The sequence below is a fragment of the Amia ocellicauda genome, chromosome 12 (genome assembly GCF_036373705.1).
Source record: "Amia ocellicauda isolate fAmiCal2 chromosome 12, fAmiCal2.hap1, whole genome shotgun sequence".
Lineage (NCBI taxonomy): Eukaryota > Metazoa > Chordata > Actinopteri > Amiiformes > Amiidae > Amia > Amia ocellicauda.
Window position 1 is genome coordinate 13,513,689 of NC_089861.1, and position 24,787 is coordinate 13,538,475.

The window sequence follows — 24,787 nt, forward strand, 5'->3', positions numbered from 1 at the left end:
TGGATACACTTGAGCTATCCTGTATTAGTTCAGGTGTAACCAATCACGTTTAAAATCACACTCCACCTGTGTTAAATCGTGATTCCCATGATTTCAGGATACATTCAGCCGTTCCTCTAGGTTCCCTTTGCTGGGGAGTTAATTTCAAAGCAAAGTCTCAAACATGAGCACCAAAAGAACAAAGTTCAAAATAACTAAGCTGATAGGCACAAACCAGGGGATGGGCATAATAAAAATAGTCCAAAGGCCTTGAATAATAATAATCCATAATAAGAATATTCACCATAAGAGTGTGGTGTACAGGAACACAATCTGCAATTTAAATGCATGAAAGTCCGAGGCACTGACCTGACAAAATGTGAACATCAGACACAATATGTATTTTGATTTTGAGTGCATTTTCCCCAAAATCCAAGAACTGTATTCTGCATATCTGTCAGGGATTAGAGCAGTTCCAAATTCAATGTATGATATAGCAACACATGTAAATGAAATATCCACATCTGGACAACCAAAGAAAGGGTCAAAAACATATAAAAGATACCCTTCAGGGGTGCATTACGTATTCATCTGCAACCCTAAGTAGAATAATTAGAAGCGAGTGTGCTATTACAAATACACGGGGTTAAAACATGCACCAGGTCTGTGCCAGCTCTCTGCAAACCACAGAGGGAGCGTCGCAGCGCACACGCATAAACAGGCAGCTCGCACACACGGGCTGCCACAGCGAAACAATGCGCGGCAGGGACCGGAGCTCTCGTCTCAGGACACGCACCCGAAAGCCTTTTAGGACTGAGCACTTATATTTCCAGTGCAATATTATCCTTTAAATTGCAACTGCTATTTGTTTGTTTGTTTCAAGATTTAGCCGAACAGTTTCCCCATAGACGATAATGGTGGTGAACGGTAAAAATACTCGTGCGCCTCACTCGCTGGTAGTGAGGTAAACAACTCTGGTCGGATGAGCGCTTTTTTGATTCTGCTCTCTCTCACTTTCATTAAACTTGTCAAACTGCACCGGGATTCTTCGTCAAAGGTAAATTATTATTATTATTATTATTAGTAGTAGTAGTAGTAGTAGTAGTAGTATGACTGCTGCTGTTGAAGGCTTGTGTTGTGGATCCCCGTTCATGCATGTCTTCCACTACTACTAGAATAATTATAGATCTGTCGCATTCACCTTCTTTGAAACCAGTCAAGTCCATTTCGAAGTGTTGGTGGTTGGTTTATATGCGTGTAGCTCTTAAAATGCACCCGCAATCCATTAAAGAGCACATTTGCATGCATTTCTTGATTTGAAATATCGGTTGGGATAAGCGAAAGGACATCGCATGAACCAAGGGCGGAGGGACCGAAAACCGGCCCGGGATTGTTACCCAGAGGGGCGACGGCCGGTGAAGTCTGGGTCCCATTAAAGTGCGACCCGGGGGGGGGGGGGGGTGTGGTTCAAGATTAGCCTGCTGTCTATTTCGACTGAAAACATCAGGCAGCTCATCCCGTCACACATACACAACTTGTCTGAATTGGCTACCAGCTGTTTTTCAACACGGTGACACGGGCAAAACCATTTGAAATGCACATCATTATTATTACCAACAGATTGATGTGACGGGCGTGTTCACTGCGCATGCGTACTCTCGCCGGGCAGAAGCAGATGTTTGTCGCGACCCCCGGCCCTTTGTATTTGCCGCAGCGCCTCTGCCTGACAAAAGTGAAAGCGTAAATGACTTTGCAAGACACGCAATATTTGTTCAGCCAGAGAAAACCGCCCACTTTTTGATCCGGCAAAGCATGATTGTAGTGATTGTACAGGTTTTACATTAGAGAAGCATTGGATCAAATTTGAAAGCAGATGCGTGTCACATCGCAGTGGTTCATGCAGTCTTGCTCTGTGAAGTGCTGAGGCAGGCACATTTGAATGGCATGCCAAAGTTGCAGACGTCAGGGTGCATGTAGTAACGCAGAGAGCAAAGTCCCAGCACATCCACAGGACGGGTTATATGTATGGAGATGCGTTTAGATCTGGAGGACTATCCATGCCCAATACAAAAAATACAAAAATAAAAAAAAACGGATCAACCACTCAATACATGTTGAAATAAATGCACGAATCAATAAACGCTGCATTAAATAAAAATATACATGTTATATCCGTGTATTTGTTTCAACATGTATAGCTTCGTTTATTATTTATTTGTATTTTTGTCATGCATAGCCCTGCATATTCAGGAGCAAAACGCAATTGTACTGAATGTCTCTGCAAGAAGACGCACATTTTGTCCCGGAGGTTGGGAGCGCCAGCAGGTGACATTCAAGACGCACAGCTGAGGCTTTTCCTGTTGACATACATGTTTGCCTGCATCGTCAAAAAGGTGAACTTGAATGACTCGTGTTTCAACGTAACACTTTCAAAGAGTGAGAGTAACCTTACGGGAAGCCTGTTGTTAACGCATTGTTTATGTGTAAACCGTGTGGTTACCAAGGTTAGGCTAGAGCTCAGAAGTTACATGCCTATAGAGCTCTTCACTCCAGGATAGACTTAATCTTATGTTAGTTCAAGATTAGACAGCTATTTAGGGGAGATCTGTCTGTTTAAAATGTGCTACATAACATTTCAGGTCATTTACATGTGTTAAAAAAAATGCCTGAAAAGGTTCTGAAGCCAAGTTGAAAGTGTCCTTGACCAAGCCAGTCCAGATGGATATTTTCATTAGATTGTTTGTATTTTCAGGATTTCAATGCCTGGAAGAGTCTGAATGACTGTTGTTCATTTCTTCAAAGAAAAAGTAAAATGTTTATCCGTGTCCAAAGCACAGCTGCAAAACCCTTCTAAAGATGGGTCTCCAAGCGCACCAATTTATGGCAGTTTTTTTTTTAACCCTTTCCTTTCTGACAATTTCAAACAAACTAGACGTTCCTAGCAATATGGAGCTGGGTCTTTCTGGTGCAGTTCTGTGTAATGCTCAATGTGAAATTTTAAATCCATGATCTGTAGTAAAATGAAAACAAAAGTGGCCAGCGTGAGAGCGAAAGATTTTGTTTTTAATGGTTTCAGTCTTGCTTGTGGGAACTGTTTCTCCGGATAAGGGCATCTGCCAGGGAAGTCCCACAAGACTTACTGTACAAAATATAAGAGCAATACAAAGTGCAATAATACAGTGCAATTCAACGAGGCATAATACATTTTACAACTTCCAATTTACACAAGAGTATACGAGATATACAGTAAACAATATATGAGGTCTTGCATCTTAGATTGTAAAAGCTGATGAGTGCAGACAAGATGTTAGGTCACAGTCAAGGGCCAAGGGCTGGAGGAGCGCAGTGGTCTGGAGGGGATGTATGGAGAGACGAGTGACTGAAGGTAGCTTGGTGCAGTGTGGTCGAGACAGCGGTAGGTGAGGGTCAAAGTCTTGAACTGAATGTGTGCCGGTATCGGGTGCCAGTGGTGGGAGCGGAGCAGTGGGGTAGCGTGTGCGAATCGGGGCAGAGAGACGCCAGACGAGCCGCAGAGTTCTGGATGAGCTGGAGCGGCGGGTAGTGGATGCAGGCAGGCCGGCCTGGAGGGAGTAGCAGTAGTGCAGGCGAGTCGAGTAGTTGGTGAACTAGGTCAGTAGATGTTTACAACAGATTGAGTGCTTATTGGGTCTGGCCTGTGCCTCAAGAAAGCATTGCAAGTGGAATTTGATATATATTTTTAAAATGTGATGTTTGTGCTAAAATTGTCTCCTTTAAAGCTAGGGTATGCAATCCTGACAGGCCAGCAGTTAGCGAAGCTTGTTTTGAAAGCATAGAGCCGCCCTCGCTTCAGAGGCGTCTCCAAAGCCACGCCCCCTCCATCACACATGCGCACACAGAGCAGAGTCTCAGCGCCGGGAGGAGAGACGTGTGGGTGGAATCGATCACAACAGTTTCAGATTAGCACCTCGCTCTGCACAATCAATCAATTAATTTTTATTTGTATTGTGCCCTTCATAGGGTAGCCACAGAGTGCTTTACAGACTTTTAACATAAATGTACAAATATACTAATGATATGTTGCATTTAATGTTAATTGCATGCTATGATGTGTCAGAAGCAGAGAAAGGGAGGACGACACTGAAAATTTAACAAAACAAAATATATAACAAAAGATACTCATAAGTAATTTATACTTTCACCTCCCTTATTTGGCAAAGATTAATTTGAATATATTACAATGATTTGTGCTCAGAATTACACCACAGGAAATGCTTTAAGCCATTAACAGCCTTAATATAACTAATAGGGCTCTCTGTTAACTACAGCAGTCAGAGAGATCATGCTTTTCAAACTCCAAGACAAGTTTCCAAATCATGTGGAGCGGTAGAGAGTTTTTTTTTTTTTATGTATGCATATTATTTTGAAAGCAGTTGTAGTTCTATAAATAGTGAGCAGGGAATTGTGTAAAAGTTCACTCCATGCAAATATTAAGCAATTGTACTGTACTCCTTCTGATTTAAATGAGTTTACTTAAATGAGTCACCAAGAATCAAGATGGCAAAATAGGCATATAGGCAGCACTGTGGTTAGGTTGTGGGTTCAAATCCCTGATGTGCAGTGCTGTTGTACCCTTGAGCAAGGTACTTCACTTAGATTGCTCCAGTAAAATGCCCAGCTGTATAAATGGGTACAAATGTAAGTCGCCCTGGATAAGAGCGTCTGCTAATAATAATGACAAATAATGTAAGGTGTCAAGGTTCATAAACAATTGAGTTGCATACAGATAGTAACAAATGTTCAGAAATGAAAAAACAATACAAATAAAATGGTGAGAAATTATACTTTATCCCAATAACTGATTATATTAAGAGTTAAACACAAAATTAAATAAACCAGTCCAGAAAAACCAAGAGTAACTGTTCAGTTATGATGGTGGAGAAAACGGATCACGATGAAAATTATGTTTAGAATGTAGTGATGTTTAGAATGATGAGCTGTCCTTTGTGCAGATTAAAATAACCAGAAAAGAAAGACTGCTACTAACAAAACAATAGACATTAAACAGACACAAAACTTTGACCGGTAACAAGGAAACCACAGAAAAACGTAGACAAAATATAAATATAAATTAAAAGAAAAACAATAGAGGTACAACATTTTATTCATGTTATTTAAGTAATATTGCAGCAAAACCGGTATCTAACAAAAGAAGTTGAAGAAGAACAAAATGAGAGAGACAGCACAACATAATCACTTTTTATACAGGTGCTGGCTAATTAGGAGGTGTGCGTTTGCATGAACCAATGGGGGACCAAGGATAAGCAATGGGTGGAACCAATGAACAATACTGGCCAGGATATGGCCATAAGTAGAGAGACAGGTGGGTGCATTTTACTCTATACATGCTACACATGAGTGATTGTTGGCCCTGGTCTAGAGCACAGTAATCTGCACTCAAGGATTTGTTGTAACAGTTTGGATGCAGAAAACATTGAGAACTATAATATATAATCTATTTTTTATTTTATAATACAAAACAATAATAGAAATGTACCTTCGAGTTAAGGCCAAAATAGAAAAACATATTTTTAAGACAGACCGATATTGTGTCATTATTAAATGTTTAAAAATGATTCCCAAAACATTTCTGCAGAATTAAAAAGTGACATTTTTGTTTAATTGGAACACCATGCTTCAGTTCTTGCCTAGTAGCTAAAAACAAGTATGATCAGGAAGAGTTTATGGAGATGGGAGCCACAGGATTAAATAAGAAATAATGTTTACTCAACTGAAATAAATATCAGGCATCTGTAGATTGATTCACTTGGAAATGTATTAACCTGCCAAGAATATGAAGTAGAGGACATTATACTGTTCATTTACTTCAAAGGCCATTCAAGCGTTATAAAATGAATTGTTGGATATAATGCAGTGTAATTTCAGGACCATGAAACTTTTCACATTTATGTTATGAATGTGAGTCATCTAGGACAAAGGCATCTACTACATAAAATAACAATCACCATCATTATCGGTTTTCAGTCCTAGCTATTTCCAATGGTATGTTTCTGTGCCCCCCCGCCCCCCCGCCCCCCCCCCCCAGCATCATGCTGATCCTGTAGCATTTTAAAGTGAAGGACAAGGGACTTTTAAGACTAACACATACATCTTTGTCATTTAGGTGTAGACTTTCTGTTCATAGTCATTATATTTGATATATTGTTAGATTATACACTCTTTGCCCACAAATTGATTCAAGAATTATGTCTTTAGATTAATAGCTCCTTCAGTTCCTTCCACTTTAAAGGTAAGATACTTTTCTTAGGGACTTTTTGGATAGGGAGAACTGCAGCTATGTTGGGATTTTGAAATCTTTCATGTCCTAAATAGCACCTGGATTTAGATAAGAGTGTTATAGGAACAATGTTTCACATTCAGGCACATTGTGTGAGGGGATAAAAAGCAGATAAGACATTTGTCAAAGTGTTGTGTATGGCTTACCATTAACAATGAAGATAGTTATATGGAGGCCTGGGGTTGTTTTGCAGCTAAACAAACAGATTCAGTTACAACAAAATATAATTATTTTCCTCCGTGCCATGTAGTTTTAGGAAGCCGGCACCTCTACTTTTCTGTTGGTTAGCGATGAGTCTGAATAGTCAAACATACGGCTATTCATTAACAATGGCAATTTGCTATTTAATTTATATTCACAGGAACTTGAACACACAGGTATGTTTCCGATGAGTTATAATGTAGACTGGTAGTCTATATGTTGAGTGTGGTTTGGAAATGTGGAAAAAGTAAATTGTTTAGTTAAGAGGATTGTATAAATTAGCTAGATAAATAGTCAAATACATTTTGTATTTCATTGTTTATGACCAGAAGGACACTAAAAAAAATTTGGTTGCATAAACCTGGTTACCTGGTTACCTGAAAAAAAGCTGAATTTTGGAAAGAGAGCCATAAGGGAAAATTAGTAGACACTGTCGGAACCAGTTCCAAATGTGCTGTACCACCTGAGGTTGAAGGTGCCAGAGAGCATCTTTTGGAGAGAAGGCCAGTTGCTGTATTGGTCAAACATGAGGGGTGAGACCCAAAGCTGGGCCCACAGAAGCAGTTGGTGTGCCAGGCGGTTGAGCATCAGTGACCATAGGCCTCCCAGCCCAGGAACAAGGCACAGAGTTCCTATGCATTGATGTGGTAGAATTGATAGAATTGTAGTTTTCTATAAGGCAACTTCAGTAGTGTAACTTATTATAGTATGTATACAAATGAAAATGTAAGTGTACAATATTACATGTACTATATAACATTACAGTACAATATATTGAGTATACTGTAGTACAACCCCAATTCCGAAAACGTTGGGACAGTATGGAGAATGCAAAAAAAAAAAAGAATCATTTGAAAATTCAAATCACCCTGTACTATATTGAAAAGACATTATTAACACATTATTTTATTTTTTACTTTGTGAATTGAATTTATTTTTTAAAATATACACTCATTTCAAATCTGATGACTGCAACACACTCCAAAAAAGTTGGGACAGTCGACTGTTTACCACTGTGTAACATCACCTTTTCTTTTAATAACATGTATTAAGCGTTTGGGCACTGAAGACACCAGTTGGTTAAGTTTAGCAAGAGGAATTTTCCCCCATTCATCCATTATGCATTTCTTCAGCTGTGCAACTCTACCTTCGTTGCCTTATTTTGCGCTTCATAATGCGCCACACATTCTCAATGGGAGACAGGTCAGGACTGCAGGCAGGCCATGCTAGCACCCGCACTCTCTTCTTACGCAACCATGCGCTTGTAATCCAGGCAGAATGTGGTTTGGCGTTGTCCTGCTGGAAAATGCAGGGACGTCCCTGGAAAAGACGATGTCTGGATGGCAGCGTATGTTGCTCCAAAATGTGTACATATCTTTCTGCATTAATGGTGCCCTCACAAATGTGCAAGTTACCCATGCCATGGGCACTGACACACCCCCATACCATGACGGACGCTGGCTTTTGGACCTGAAACTGATAACAGCTTGGATGGTCCTTTTCCTCTTTGGCCCGGAGAACACGACGGCTGTTTTGTCCAAAAAGTATTTGAAATGTTGACTCGTCGGACCACAAAACCCGATTCCACTGTGCTACTGTCCATCTCAGATGAGCCCAGAGAAGTCGTCGGCGCTTCTGGACAGTGTTTTCTGCTTTGCATAGTAAAGCCTTAACTTGCATCTGTGGATGCAGCAGTGAATGGTGTTGACTGACAAAGGTTTACCAAAGTATTCCCGAGCCCATGTCAAGATGTCCATTACAGACTCATGATGGTTTTTAAGACCGTGACGTCTCAGGGATCCGAGATCACGCGCATTCAGAATTGGTTTTCGGCCTTGCCCTTTATGCACCGAGTTTTGACCGGATTCCTTGAATCTTTTAATTATATTGTGCACCGTAGAAAGTGAAATCCCCTAATTCCTACCAATTTGTCTTTGGGGAATGTTGTTTTGAAAGTGTTGGATTATTTGCTGACACATCTGTTTGCAGTCTCGACCCATCGTTGCTCTTGAAGGACTAGGCCTTTTTTGCAGGCTCTTTATATACTTGATTACATGATTGCCTCACCTGTTTCACATCATCTTCTTATTTCAACTTGTCACATCGCTATTAGTCCTAAATTGCCCCTGTCCCAACTTTTGTGGAACGTGTTGCTTGCATCAATTTCAAAATAAACGTTTACCTTCAAAAAACGATGCAGTTGATTAGGTAAAACATCAAATACCTTGTCTTTTATGTTTTTTGTTTAAATACAAGTCAAAGTACATTTACAAATCACTCCTCTTTGTTTTTATTAGCATTTTCCATACTGTCCCAACTTTTTCGGAATTGGGGTTGTACATGGCTGTAAAAAGGGTATGTATGAATCAACCTTTAATTTGAGATTCCACAATATCAGGCAGGTTTATTTGATGGTCAGCTTATTTTAAATGATTACCAACTGTCCTTTAAATGTTTAAAAATTTCTGCATTCAATTCACCTTGTAATGAGCCACACATACAGGTCTTGTCTGCAGGGCTTGTCCCAACCTTCTTCTTGTAGTTGACTGAAGTCTGTTCTGAGTTTTGCCTTTGGCTGTAATGTTTCAGTGACCTCACCCTTCTATGGAAAAAAAACAAAAAAACTTCCTACTGCTGGCCCACTACTAAGATTGGGATATTATTGTTGATATTGGAAGCCAAACAATAAACTTGTTTAAAAAATTCTAGAGGCTTTCAGATGTGCTTTTTAAACCTGCATTTATGTCATCAAGTGTGTACTCCTTGTGCTAATGCCTGAGGGTTGTTCTGTTAATTTGTGTTTCAAAAAAGTTGAAAACTTAGGCAATTTGCATGAATGCCAGATCTTCTCACTCCTGAGATAGAGATTTAAATAAGAATGAAATGTCTTGTCTGTTAAAAAAGTAAAAATGCCTTCTGAACCTTAAATGAGTTTTATTGTAATATGTATATTACATATTCACTAAAATAGTTCTAAGTAGCTGCACATTTGACCAAATTTGATGCAGATGCATTTTTGCTATTACACACTGAACACATCCAAGTAAATTTGCAGTTACTTAGAACTCTTTTAAGTAGTTGTCTTATGATTGGCTTACCAGAATTCATTTTGTATATGTATGACTGACCTAAATCTTGAAGTGATAATGTATGTCCATACATAGGAGAAGGCTGTCTGAGGTCAACATAAATGTCTTCAATGAAGAACAGTGAATTTCACACTTGCGGTTTAAGGGTAGAAAATGAATTGTCCATCTCCTCACCGGCTTCATGAGTAATAATAGTAATTTGTTTGTTACTTCCATGACTGTTCAAAACAGTCAGTTATTTAATGCACTCAGAATGTCTCTAAAACTTTTAAATTACATCAAGTGCCAATACCATTCAGTTGTTTATATACAAGATAAGTCATGAAGTGAAGTCATGCAGGATTATTGTATCAGCTTCAAGATTTCCTTTAATCAGTAAATCGATTCATGTATGAGAGGACCTGACTCAGATTTTCCAGTGATACTCTTGTGATATTCCAAGGACATTGTTCTCTGCAAATGTTTTCTACGAAGTCACACTTCTGTGTAAACAGCCTTGAGACGTCACCAGCATGGGAAAGTCAGTGGCATGCCATGATCATTTCAATGCATTAAAATCTTACAAACTGACGGATATCACCTGAGGGAGACAATGGGCCGGATTAAATCAAAACTTTGACCCACCCAATAATAGCAAACTACAAACCTGTACATCATAGTGGTTACATTTATTATTAGAAGAAAGTGGCATCTTACTAAAAATGAACTGGTTTTAAATTCATCAAGCTATCATGTAGACAGGTGTGCAATAGTTAATATGGTTCTGGACTTCAAGCAGAATAGTTTCAATCACAGCTGAAACACTGCTGTTCTGCCATTGACCAAGGTACCATACCCATATTAATCAAGTTTCAATTAAAACAGCTCTGAAATTTTTGGATCGCAGCTGTGAGTTTTTGAAGCCCCACACAGCATTGTTGTTTCTGTTTTTTCCAAATTAATGGTTTTGATTTAATTTAATATTTCATTTTTTCCTTCTTTAATTTATTATTTCAGTACATGTTAGACCTTCATGTTTCTTGTCAAATCTACATATATATCATATATAATAAATAATAATAATAAAACAAAAAAGTTTAAATAAGAAGTAACTTACTAAGGCTTTAAAATTGCTTTTTTATTGTCTAATTGCTACATCCCTTATCTAAAAAAGAAAATTGTTCTACTTGTTTTTCTTTGCCCTGTTAAAATAACACAGGTCTGTATTTTCCATTTTCTACTATTTCGCTTTATCTATTTCCAGAAATGTCAAGTGAGAAAAGTTTATGTCTCCTGTTACTTCCACCTTTTCCTGGAGCGCTCTCCTAACAGTGAGGCTTGGATTTCACTCTTCATACTGAGGTATTTAATTGTGTTAATTGTCCTCTGCAATACTTACATCCTATACGTGTTATATGACAAAACCTGTTTGACACAGCAGTCCACCAAGCATACAGCACAGCTAAGGCATGCCTAATACAGTTCTCAGTAAAGACATTAAATGTGGACTGTGGTCGCTGTGGTATTGGAACCAAGGATGATTACAAACCTACCTAATACAATAGTTTGTTGTTATTATATTTCTTAGCAGACACCCTTATCCACGGTGACTTACAAATGTTACAATATATCCGATTATTTTTACATTTTAGCCATTTAAACAGCTGGGCTTTTACTGGAGCAATCTAGGTACAGTGCCTTGCTCAAGGGTACAACAACAGCAGTCTCCCCCACTTGGGATTGAACCCAGAGCCCTAACCACTACTCCACACTGCTGCCCTATTTGTTACTGCTACTTGGTCACACTAACATGTGACATGGCCCAGACCCAAACCACCAATCTCGGGACAAAAGTTGATCAGTTATTTGTTTTTTTGACCACATTACATTTATTACTTTTCCATAGTTGTCTGAGTGCTGACATGCCTATTACTGAAGCAAACCAGAATTTAATAGAAATGCAGATCTTCCTGAACAAAAGCCTGAGCTATTTTAACGTAAGTTACATATTTGTTTGTTTTTCTTAATCGGTCTGCACTATGACACACCAGATGTTACTGCCATGAATGTGTTTAGACTTTATCCCAAATGCAAAGAGCAGAAATTAAAAAGAAACATGAAAGAAATGTTTTTTCTGACAATAACTATACATACAGTTCGGTCCATAAATATTTGGACAGTGACACAATTGTCATAATTTTGGGTCTATACGCCACCACAATGGATTTGAAAGGAAACAATCAAGATGTGCTTTAATTTGAGGGTAGTCTGCATCCCATAGACATCACCAGATGCTGGGTTTCTTCCCTGGGGATGCTCTGCCAGGCCTGTACTTTAGATGTCCGAAAAAGTTGGGACAGTATGGAGAATGCAAAAAAACAAAAAGTCATTTGAAAATTCAATTCACCCTGTATTATATTGAAAACACATTATTTGATGTTTTACTTTGTGAATTGAATTTATTTTTGAAAATATAAACTAATTTCAAATCTGATAACTGCAACACACTCCAGAAAAGTTGGGACAGTCGACTGTTTACCACTGTGTAACATCACCTTTTCTTTTAATAACGTATTAAGCGTTTGGGCACTGAAGACACCAGTTGGTTAAGTTTAGCAAGAGGAATTTTCCCCCATTCATCCATTATGCATTTCTTCAGCTGTGCAACTCTACCTTCGTTGCCTTATTTTGCGCTTCATAATGCGCCACACATTCTCAATGGGAGACAGGTCAGGACTGCAGGCAGGCCATGCTAGCACCCGCACTCTCTTCTTACGCAACCATGCGCTTGTAATCCAGGCAGAATGTGGTTTGGCGTTGTCCTGGTGGAAAATGCAGGGACGTCCCTGGAAAAGACGATGTCTGGATGGCAGCGTATGTTGCTCCAAAATGTGTACATATCTTTCTGCATTAATGGTGCCCTCACAAATGTGCAAGTTACCCATGCCATGGGCACTGACACACCCCCATACCATGACGGACGCTGGCTTTTGGACCTGAAACTGATAACAGCTTGGATGGTCCTTTTCCTCTTTGGCCCGGAGAACACGACGGCTGTTTTGTCCAAAAAGTATTTGAAATGTTGACTCGTCGGACCACAAAACCCGATTCCACTGTGCTACTGTCCATCTCAGATGAGACCGAGCCCAGAGAAGTTGGAGGCTCCTTATATACTATGATTACATGATTGCCTCACCTGTTTCACATCACCTTCTTATTTCAACTTGTCACATCACTATTAGTCCTAAATTTCCCCTGTCCCAACTTTTTTGGAACGTGTTGCATGCATCAATTTCAAAATAAATGTTTACCTTCAAAAAAGTATGCAGTTGATTTAGGTAAAACATCAAATACCTTGTCTTTATATGTTTTTTGTTTTAAATACAAGTCAAAGTACATTTACAAATCACTCCTATTTGTTTTTATTAGCATTTTCCATACTGTCGCAAATTTTTCAGAATTGGGGTTGTAGTTCCTGCTTGTTCTTGGGGTGTTTTGCCTTAGAAATCAAAACAAACCAATCAGAGAAATGGCAAAAACATTAGGTGTAGCCAAATCAACTATTTGGTAGATTCTCAGAAAGAAAGAACGCACTGGTGATCTCAGGAACACCAAAAGGACCAGACCATGGAAAACAACTGTGGTGGAGGACGGAAAGTGAAATGCATGCTCAATTGGATTCAGGTCAGGTGATTTACAGAACATTGCAGAACATTCTACTTCTTCACCTTAAAAAAAGTCTTGGGTTGCTTTCGCAGTATGCTTTGGGTCATTGTCCATCTGCACTGTGAAGCGCCGTCCAATGAGTTTTGAAGCATTTGGCTGAATCTGAGCAGATAATATAACCCTAAACACTTCAGAATTCATCCTGCTGCTTTTGTCAGCAGTCACATCAATAAATACAAGGAACCAGTTATTCATCACCAGGAAAGAATTCTTCTGTCATCCACCACAGCTGCAGTACAGGCCTGGCAGAGCATCACCAGGGAAGAAACCCATGTCTATGGATTCCACACATCAGGCAACCAAGTATTTGCATTGACTGTAAAGGATTTGAAACCAAGTATTGAAACTCAAAATTTAATTCATGATTATGTTAGTTTGTCCAAATACTTTTGAGCCCCTAAAATTTGGGGGACCACATATAAAAATGGGTGTAATTCCCACACCATTCACCCAATTTTGATGTACAGTACTACCCTCAAATTAAAGATGAAAGTCTACACTTAAAGCACATCTTGATTGTTTCCTTTCACTGTCACTATCCAAATATGTATGGAACTAACTGTATTTAGTCATGTATCCCATTATTACTAATATGTCTTATCCAGCAGTATATCTGGCACTACAATGTTTTGCATCCCTTTAGTTTAGGTGCCCTTTTCAGTATGAACAGATGGATTCCAAACATTGTTGAAAACACAAAGTGAAGAGAGAGAAATTCATTTTCAATTTAGAAGGGTAAATGAACTATAATTAAAGATATCATATTTATTTGATGTAATATGTGCAGATAGCAGCGCAGTAAGAACTAAGAATGTAATATTTTACAAGAAGATGTTGCTTCAATGATTACTTTACAAAGTAAAATATGATTGGTAATTGGGGCAGCCATATTAGATAATGGAGTATGGAGTTAAAGCCAGTTTCAGTGTAATTGTTCAAGGTCAGGGGACTGGAAAACAAGTGCATCGGTTTCAACAAGTTGATATTTCGTTTCCATATTCATGTCTGGGACAAATTAAAACTAACCCAAATGCCAAAAACAACACACAGTACTTGAAGGTGTGTTCGCAGTATGTAAGACATTTCCTCTTCCAAATAAAAAGCTGCCAACAATGGAATTTACAACTGTTGGACGGGATCATGGCCTAGTGTGGCTTTGTGTTAATTTCATTTTAAATTCTTTCACCCTGCAAATACCTTCCTTAGGGTATTGCATGAAACTGAAGAGTAATGTTGTGTCTCCTGCTTTTGTACCTCAATTAACTTTGACCTTAGAACATTAATAAATTACTAGACTGACCATTTATCAAATTAACTGATTAGGCTGATATAAATAACTAGTAAAATACAGTCTGCAGATTAAGAAGAAATTATCATAGAGTAGGAATGATCATTATTGGAGCAGGAATTAAGCAGACTTTATAGATTGCAGGTGGATTTTTCAAGGCAAAATGTGGGGTATAATAAATGATACAACTACATTAAATGTTTCCTTGTAAACTAAGATTTTGAATAGTCTAGGCACACTTGGTCTCCAGGAGAATGTATAGATTAGATTAGTTACTATAAACAATTACAATTATATTTGAATAAACTGTTCTGCTCTATCAGACAACAGATTTAACAGTAATATCTACAAAAGAGAGGTTTTATAGTTTTTACTTTAGTACTTTAATTTTAGCAATACTTCATCAGGCTGCACTTCATTCTTCCCACTGCAAGGTGGTCATGTAGTCTGCTTAATTAAACCACTTATTGATTAATAATCTCAATTTCTCATTCTGTTAAGATACATTGGTGGTTGATTAAATGGCAAAAGCTACAGGTGTGTTTACAGTGCATCTGGAAAGTATTCACAGCGTTTAACTTTTTCCACATTTTGTTATGTTACAGCCTTATTCCAAAATGGATTAAATTCATTATTTTCCTCAAAATTCTACAAACAATACCCCATAATGACAACGTGAAAGAAGTTTGTTTGAAATCTTTGCAAATTTATTAAAAATAAAAAAACAAAAAAGCACATGTACATAAGTATTCACAGCCTTTGAGCCAAAATTGAGCTCAGGTGCATCCTGTTTCCACTGATCATCCTTGAGATGTTTCTACAACTTGATTGGAGTCCACCTGTGGTAAATTCAGTTGATTGGACATGATTTGGAAAGGCACACACCTGTCTATATACACTCACCTAAAGGATTATTAGGAACACCTGTTCAATTTCTCATTAATGCAATTATCTAACCAACCAATCACATGGCAGTTGCTTCAATGCATTTAGGGGTGTGGTCCTGGTCAAGACAATCTCCTGAACTCCAAACTGAATGTCTGAATGGGAAAGAAAGGTGATTTAAGCAATTTTGAGCGTGGCATGGTTGTTGGTGCCAGACGGGCCGGTCTGAGTATTTCACAATCTGCTCAGTTACTGGGATTTTCACACACAACCATTTCTAGGGTTTACAAAGAATGGTGTGAAAAGGGAAAAACATCCAGTATGCGGCAGTCCTGTGGGCGAAAATGCCTTGTTGATGCTAGAGGTCAGAGGAGAATGGGCCGACTGATTCAAGCTGATAGAAGAGCAACTTTGACTGAAATAACCACTCGTTACAACCGAGGTATGCAGCAAAGCATTTGTGAAGCCACAACACGTACAACCTTGAGGCGGATGGGCTACAACAGCAGAAGACCCCACCGGGTACCACTCATCTCCACTACAAATAGGAAAAAGAGGCTACAATTTGCACAAGCTCACCAAAATTGGACAGTTGAAGACTGGAAAAATGTTGCCTGGTCTGATGAGTCTCGATTTCTGTAGAGACATTCAGATGGTAGAGTCAGAATTTGGCGTAAACAGAATGAGAACATGGATCCATCATGCCTTGTTACCACTGTGCAGGCTGGTGGTGGTGGTGTAATGGTGTGGGGGATGTTTTCTTGGCACACTTTAGGCCCCTTAGTGCCAATTGGGCATCATTTAAATGCCACGGCCTACCTGAGCATTGTTTCTGACCATGTCCATCCCTTTATGACCACCATGTACCCATCCTCTGATGGCTACTTCCAGCAGGATAATGCACCATGTCACAAAGGTTGAATCATTTCAAATTGGTTCCTTGAACATGACAATGAGTTCACTGTACTAAACTGGCCCCCACAGTCACCAGATCTCAACCCAATAGAGCATCTTTGGGATGTGTTGGAACGGGAGCTTCGTGCCCTGGATGTGCATCCCACAAATCTCCATCAACTGCAAGATGCTATCCTATCAATATGGGCCAACATTTCTAAAGAATGCTTTCAGCACCTTGTTGAATCAATGCCACGTAGAATTAAGGCAGTTCTGAAGGCGAAAGGGGGTCAAACACAGTATTAGTATGGTGTTCCTAATAATCCTTTTGGTGAGTGTAAGGTCCCACAGTTAACAGTGTGTGTCAGAGCACAAACCAAGCCATGACGTCCAAGGAATTGTCTATAGACCGCCGAGACCGGATTGTATCAAGGCACAGATCTGGGGAAGGGTACAGAAACATTTCTGCAGCATTGAAGGTCCCAATGAGCACAGTGGCCTCCATCATCCATAAATGGAAGAAGTTTGGAACCACCAGGATTCTTCCTAGAGCTGGCCACCTGGCCTAACTGAGCGATCGGGGGAGAAGGGCCTTAGTCAGGGAGGTGACCAAGAACCCGATGGTCACTGTGACAGAGCTCCAGCGTGTCTCTGTGGAGAGAGGAGAACCTTCCAGAAGAACAACCATCTCTGCAGCACTCCACCAATCAGGCCTGTATGGTAGAGTGGCCAGACAGAAGCCACTCCTCAGTAAAAGGCACATGACAGGTCGCCTGGAGTTTGCCAAAAGGCACCTGAAGGACTCTCAGACCATGAGAAACAAAATTCTCTGGTCTGATGAAACATAGATTGAACTCATGTCTGGAGGAAACCAGGCACTGCTCATCACCTGGCCAATACCATCCCTACAGTGAAGCATGGTGGTGGCAGCATCATGCTGTGGGGATGTTTTTCAACGGCAGGAACTGGGAGACTAGTCAAGATCGAGGGAAAGATGAATGCAGCAATGTACAGGGACATCCATGATGAAAACCTGCTCCAGAGTGCTCTGGATCTCAGATTGAGGCGAAGGCTCATCTTCCAACAGGACAACAACCCTAAGCACACAGCCAAAATAACAAAGGAGTGGCTACAGGACAACTCTGTGAATGTCCTTGAGTGGCCCAGCCAGAGCTGAGACTTGAACCTGATTGAACATCTCTGGAGAGATCTGAAAATGGCTGTGCACCGACGCTCCCCATCCAACCTGATGGAGCTTGAGAGGTCCTGCAAAGAAGAATGGGAGAAACTGCCCACAAATAGGTGTGCCAAGCTTGTAGCATCATACTCCAAAAGACTTGAGGTTGTAGTTGTGCTAAAGGTGCTTCAACAAAGTATTGAGCAAAGGCTGTGAATACTTATGTACATGTGCATGATTTCAAACAAACTTCTTTGAGGAAAACAATGAATTTAATCAATTTTGGAATAAGGCTGTAACATAACAAAATGTGGAAAAAGTGAATACTGTATTTACTCATGCATCCATTTATTACTAATACATCTTATTCAATATTATTTATTTGTGTGCGTGCACCGTATCCAATTTTTTGATTAGTCTAATCAGTTAATCAGGGAAATAGAAATCGACATTACAGAGGTGTCATGCAGTTACATTTTGGAGGGGCAGCACTTTTCCCCCCTGACAAGGATAGCTTTTCCATCCCTAAACTGTTTAGCCTATCCCCTTACATCTGAAATTAATAAAGCAGTTTGTTTTGTAAATAAGACACCAGAACCGCCAATATAAGTTCAATTTGTGACATCAGAGGGGCCACAAGGTGGGGCAGTATCAAGAGGGCATATTTCCTACAAATGTGGAAATGGATGTATTTGTGTGGAGTTATGTGCATTTACTCACGTTTAAATGTGATCACAGACAAATTCATTTTCAAATCGTAAAGCCTGAAAGATTTGACTGCAAATTTTAATCTGTTTTAATGATTATTTAATGTAATATTGATTGGTCATAAATTCAAAGGTAGATCATGAGGCAATACATGGTATATAGACATTTTTTTTTATTATTCAAGATTGATATAGTAGTTGGTTTAATCATATGTTTCGATCTCCCATTGTGGATAAAAGTTTTAAGCCCTGTGTTTAACAAAAATGGCAGTTAATATATGTATTCTTCAAACTGCCACCAAATATACAGGCAAACATTCAGACTAAGCAAGATCAACAAAATTACAAAACAACTGGAAAAAAAAAAAAAAAAAAAGCAACAATCAGTGTAAAATGTGCCTTGCTGTCTTGTGACTTCCATCTTAATAATCATTATTATTATTATTATTATTATTATTATTATTATTATTATTAATAATAATAATAATAATAATAATAATATTTCTTGGCATTATTTAATTTTATTTACTGAAATGTTCATACATAGATTTGGGATAAAAATATGAATTGGAAATAATACTACTTTTCATTCTTTATTACTGAGCTGCTATCTGCACATATTGCATCAAATACATATTATATTTTTAATTATCTTTCATTTACCCTTCCAAACTGAAAATTACATTATCGCTCTTCACTTTCTGTTTTCAACCATACATATACACTCACCTAAAGGATTATTAGGAACACCTGTTCAATTTCTCATTAATGCAATTATCTAACCAACCAATCACATGGCAGTTGCTTCAATGCATTTAGGGGTGTGGTCCTGGTCAAGACAATCTCCTGAACTCCAAACTGAATGTCTGAATGGGAAAGAAAGGTGATTTAAGCAATTTTGAGCGTGGCATGGTTGTTGGTGCCAGACGGGCCGGTCTGAGTATTTCACAATCTGCTCAGTTACTGGGATTTTCACACACAACCATTTCTAGGGTTTACAAAGAATGGTGTGAAAAGGGAAAAACATCCAGTATGCGGCAGTCCTGTGGGCGAAAATGCCTTGTTGATGCTAGAGGTCAGAGGAGAATGGGCCGACTGATTCAAGCTGATAGAAGAGCAACTTTGACTGAAATAACCACTCGTTACAACCGAGGTATGCAGCAAAGCATTTGTGAAGCCACAACACGTACAACCTTGAGGCGGATGGGCTACAACAGCAGAAGACCCCACCGGGTACCACTCATCTCCACTACAAATAGGAAAAAGAGGCTACAATTTGCACAAGCTCACCAAAATTGGACAGTTGAAGACTGGAAAAATGTTGCCTGGTCTGATGAATCTCGATTTCTGTTGAGACATTCAGATGGTAGAGTCAGAATTTGGCGTAAACAGAATGAGAACATGGATCCATCATGCCTTGTTACCACTGTGCAGGCTGGTGGTGGTGGTGTAATGGTGTGGGGGATGTTTTCTTGGCACACTTTAGGCCCCTTAGTGCCAATTGGGCATCATTTAAATGCCACGGCCTACCTGAGCATTGTTTCTGACCATGTCCATCCCTTTATGACCACCATGTACCCATCCTCTGATGGCTACTTCCAGCAGGATAATGCACCATGTCACAAAGGTCGAATCATTTCAAATTGGTTTCTTGAACATGACAATGAGTTCACTGTACTAAACTGGCCCCCACAGTCACCAGATCTCAACCCAATAGAGCATCTTTGGGATGTGTTGGAACGGGAGCTTCGTGCCCTGGATGTGCATCCCACAAATCTCCATCAACTGCAAGATGCTATCCTATCAATATGGGCCAACATTTCTAAAGAATGCTTTCAGCACCTTGTTGAATCAATGCCACGTAGAATTAAGGCAGTTCTGAAGGCGAAAGGGGGTCAAACACAGTATTAGTATGGTGTTCCTAATAATCCTTTAGGTGAGTGTATTTGGGACCCATATGTTCCTTGATACTGTTCACCTGAACCTGTGGATGCAAAATGGACCAAAAGCAAAACAGATCTGTGCCCAGCCTTCACAGTGGGTATAGCATTCTCTCTGACAATACCTCAAGTTTGTAGCACCAGGTGTACTGCATGTCCAAAAGCATCCATGAAATTGATTTGAGAGTAACACAGATTTTCTTTGGTGAATTCAAGGGTTTTGGTTTTATGCCCATAGACCAGCAGCCTATTTAGTGCAAGATAAAGGGAGGCTCAACTTGGGAAGGACATCTTTTTCCCTTTGCATCCTTTTGACTCTTGTTAGAATTGTGGACAGATGGATTCCAATATATTAAAAACACTGATTGCCGATATATGCAACTTTTAGCTGCACTGCATTGGGGATTTGAATACATTTGAAGGCTACTGTATACATGTGGATTAATGTGGAAAGATTATTTATACTTCAGAACAATGGTCTAATTTGGCTGAAGCATATCCATCAGGGAATATGTTTCAATTGCCAGACTAAAACAGCTTTCATACCTTGTCCTTAGTTTGTGGCTGAGAAAATGATCAGCCAAATTGATTTTTAATCTTGAACTATTTATGAAATTGTATCAAATTATCTGTGGTACTATACATTTTGATCTGCTTTCACAAAATAATTTATCAGACACAGAAAATGTCTGAAAAGCATTTCTGGCACAATTAAACGGAGAACACATTCTGGAGGGTGTTGGGATCTGATCTCATTTGCCAACACATTCTCTTAAAATCCCATTGCTCACAAATTGTAGTGTTGGGCTGACATAATTGGCAGTTCTCAAAAGGATGGAGCATCTTGCAAAAAGGACAAAAACTAGTTCAATATGTAAATAGTTTTCTGTACCCTTTTCAGAATAAAAGCAAATAATCAATCCTAGTCTAAGAGTTTACAGATAACGTACCTAGAGCTGCCTAGTCTTTACTTCTATAATACATATTTTCTTGTGTTTATATTTCTTTTTCTCTAGAAATCTACTGCTTATTTGTATACTCCTGAAATACCAACTGATGTAAGTAGAACTATATTTCTATTTAAATCAAATCGCCATAAAAATATTTTGATTTGAGAAATTAATCAAATAATGTGTAAATGGATGTTTGGAATATCAGATTATGTTTCTAATAATTATAAATGATTATCAATGTATGATTATCTTAGCGAGATTTTACTTTTAAATTAAAAAGGCCTGGGTAAAATTCAAAATTTGATTAATTTGCTATTTGAAAATTACAAACCTGATGGTGGCTTTTTGTTTAACAGAGGCTTCTTGCTTCCATGCAGATTAAGTTATATTCCAAGTTTGTAAATTGCTTTTTGCAGGTGGGTTGAAGTTTTGATTTAATCTTGGTTACAATTAAAATTATATAAAGTGGTCTAAAAGACATCTGATAATGGGGATAACGTATTGATGTTTGTTTTATGTATAAGATTTGTGGCTTACATTTTTTGTTTGCTTGTTTTTTAGAGGAAATGTGTCAATGTATCGTTCCAATGCTATATTTTGGAGATGGAAGTTATTATTTTTGAGCTGGAGAATAAAGACTGTGTGTATCTATCTTCTGTGTGCAATCTTGAAGGTTATCTGAGTCGTTTTAAAGAGCAGGTAAGCTTTGTCGAGTAATAAATGGTGTAGTGGTATTTTTCTTAAGGTTTCAGACATCCTCAGAATTCAAATCAAGATTATTCTGTGGCCCAAGATGAAAAAAGGCCCCCTATTTTGTTATTTCATTTTACACAGTAGGTCAGATTACGCCTACAGTATTTGCACTGAAATTTCGCGGTTTGGCCATATTTTAACCATGCACATGCTTAAGTTTTACATGATTACCTTCCATGTTTACTTCCCCTGTTCCTTACAATCTTTATTGCACAATTCCTGGTGGTATATTGCACCTTGCTCAAATATTTAATATACTCAAACACATTAATCAAGTACTGTTGTGTAATAAATAATAATCATGAAACATGGAATGTTTTTCAGAAGTGTCCAAGTACAGCTGATTGCAGTATCTTAAACATTGCTGATATTTTTCAGAAAATATCATGCAATTGCCAGTTTGTTGCTATTTTCAAAATTTTAATTTAGCTTTTTTGTTTTTATATATATAGATTGACAATGAATTGATTCCATTGCCACAGGTATGTATTACGGATTGAGCATGCTTTGTAAATGTTTGTTTGTGCTTTTTCTAAATGTTTCCGTTTCCTCAGAATTTGTGGAAATTTCAGAGTTCATGCTGCACCAAATATTTCTTTAAAAAATATAAAAGATGTGATTATAGGCCTTGTGTATTTCTAGCATTAAAATAACCTTGATATTGATATTGTTTTTAACTCGTGTGCAGAAGAATTTAATGTTTTTATTTTAATTTTTTTTTATTCCTAGGACAGTCTGAGCTGCAAAAAATGTGAAGAATATGAAGAGAAGTCAACAGAAACATTTCTTTCCAAGTTCCAGAGATTTTTGAATTTTTTATCTAATGAACGAGTATGCTGAATTAATGTGATTCATGTTTTTTTAATCTCTTTATTTATTACTAAATGTGTATAAAATAAATAGTTTTTTGTACATAAGCTTGGATTACATTAACTTTGGACTCATCACAAAACACACAAATTCTACAACTAAAACGTCAATTCTTCATATAAACCATATAATATTACATAATATTATAATATAACTTACTTTTTCAGGAACTGCAAATTATTTAAAGTGATTTGATAGTTTTTCCAAAATGTAAACCCTGCAGAGCAATTTGAAATGATTTATAAATGTACTTGTCGTTTCAGAGTTTTAAATATTTAAATATCATAGGAACAGTCCTTGTGAACTGTAGCACAGACACAGAATATATTAGTGCACATTTAAAATCAGCTCCAGTAATAATAATAATAAAATAATAATTGAGGATGTGAAGTTTCCTTTAGGATTGAATATTTGCATTTGCTCACAAGGTCACAAGGTCACTTCCAACGACCTTTCTTACTGGAGGAGCACATGTCGATTGCCACTGAAATGACTGACACGTGTTTCCATTTACAAGTCGTTTAAAATTCCTCCAGAAAGTCCTCCAGAATGCAGATTTTTAGAAAATTACTGTCAAATCACATTCAATCACTTGTGGAACCTGAAACATAAGTATGTTTCATATATTCATATATTGATAGGTTTACATGGACCTTATTATTGACAGCAACCCCTTAGCATAATGCAAGAAGGCTCTCAGACACAAAGCTGCCATGTAGGATTTGGGTTTGAATTTACAACTGGCAGATGGTTTAGGCTTTTGGGTCATAAACTTGTAGACTTTTGAATTGTGAGGAATATATATTATATATTTTGAATACACTTCTTTTTGTAAATAAAAGCTATACACAATCGATCTTATTTAATTTGATGAAACAGTAAATGCTAATTGAATAAGTGGAAAAAGTGATCATATTGAATGTGGCCAGGTTTGATGAGGTTTAAATGCACTTCAATCAACTGTAATCTTTACATTTTTCTCGAGGTGGATCAGTTTTCTACAAACTTGATGAATCAGCAAATAACATTGTTTCAGATTAAGGGTGTGCATACTTTCAACAATACATTCCTATACAACTCATGTTCAGCTCCTATTTTTGTGCACCCTAGTAGAGTGTCTTGCTCAAATACAATCTTCATTATCTAAACTGGGTGTTGGCAGTGATGTTCATCTTAGTTTGGCTCAGGTTTTATGAATGTCACTGGTATGTAGTCAGCTTGCATGTGATTTACTGGAAATCATACTTCCATCTCCACAATGGTAGAACTGATTATACAAAGTTCACATAGGTTAAGACATACTACACACAGTACATATTTAAACATGACACTGGGACCTAGTGGATCTGTTGATTCCTATTAAACAGAGTATGAGACTATTTCTGTGCAACATACGATCATTTCATGAACTTGTTCTCAATATGATTGCTGTGCACTGTCAGTCCACAATTGTGGACAAAACCCACGCCCCCTTTTGCAAAACCCACTGCTTGCAAAATGGTACACCATCAACGTCTGACAAAAAAAATAAAATAAAGGATGCTAATAAAATACAAAATCAATAAAATAAAGAATGAAATAGGTGGCCTTTAATAAAGTAATCTGCTAAATTGCACCCCCAATAACAATAATATAATTAATATGTTGCTATAGATATTGACTATGCCTGTTTGACCAGAAGCCAATTGTGTGCTTACGCCCTTTTATAACATTATAACATTGTTTTATATATCACCTACTGTGAGAGATGGCGATTGTGACCTACAAAGTAAATAATTAGTTAAAAGTGACAGATAATATCTCAAGGTTGAAACAAAAACTGACATATTGTTTATTGTCTCTGATTTTAGGTCTGAGTGGTTTTAAATATGAAACAACTTTTTTTTTTATACAATAGTATTTTGCTGGGTTTTGTTATCACGCAAAGGATCAAGAGTGGTAGTGTAACAAGACCATGCACCAGCTGAAGTTAAACTGACCGAGACAAGTTTCAAGTTTATTTTTAATTT

The 24,787-nt window shown here is 38.1% G+C and overlaps 1 protein-coding gene across 2 annotated transcripts; it reads left to right on the plus strand.

Annotated features, from left to right (window-relative positions):
• The first annotated feature begins 671 nt into the window (after positions 1-671).
• On the plus strand, positions 672-22,825 carry il15 (interleukin 15). Of its 2 annotated transcripts, none has more exons than XM_066718393.1 (7): positions 672-1,036; positions 10,850-10,947; positions 11,492-11,582; positions 21,219-21,260; positions 21,717-21,854; positions 22,361-22,390; positions 22,643-22,825. In XM_066718393.1, the coding sequence occupies exons 1-7, from the start codon at positions 962-964 to the stop codon at positions 22,661-22,663; spliced, it is 495 nt and encodes a 164-aa protein (XP_066574490.1). In that variant the 5' UTR covers positions 672-961; the 3' UTR covers positions 22,664-22,825. The 2 variants fall into 2 exon arrangements, with proteins under 2 accessions (XP_066574490.1, XP_066574489.1); XM_066718392.1 differs by having other exon boundaries at positions 674-1,036; positions 22,638-22,825.
• Positions 22,826-24,787: the final 1,962 nt, after the last annotated feature.

What these genes read in the sequence shown, in the direction of transcription:
- il15 (XM_066718392.1), top strand. Translation starts at nt 962, where the DNA reads ATGAGCGCTTTTTTGATTCTGCTCTCTCTCACTTTCATTAAACTTGTC. An exon ending in ACCGGGATTCTTCGTCAAAG is followed by an intron (nt 1,037 to 10,849) that starts GTAAATTATTAT and finishes ATCTATTTCCAG; the next exon opens with AAATGTCAAGTGAGAAAAGT. An exon ending in AAAGCCTGAGCTATTTTAAC is followed by an intron (nt 11,583 to 21,218) that starts GTAAGTTACATA and finishes CTTTTTCTCTAG; the next exon opens with AAATCTACTGCTTATTTGTA.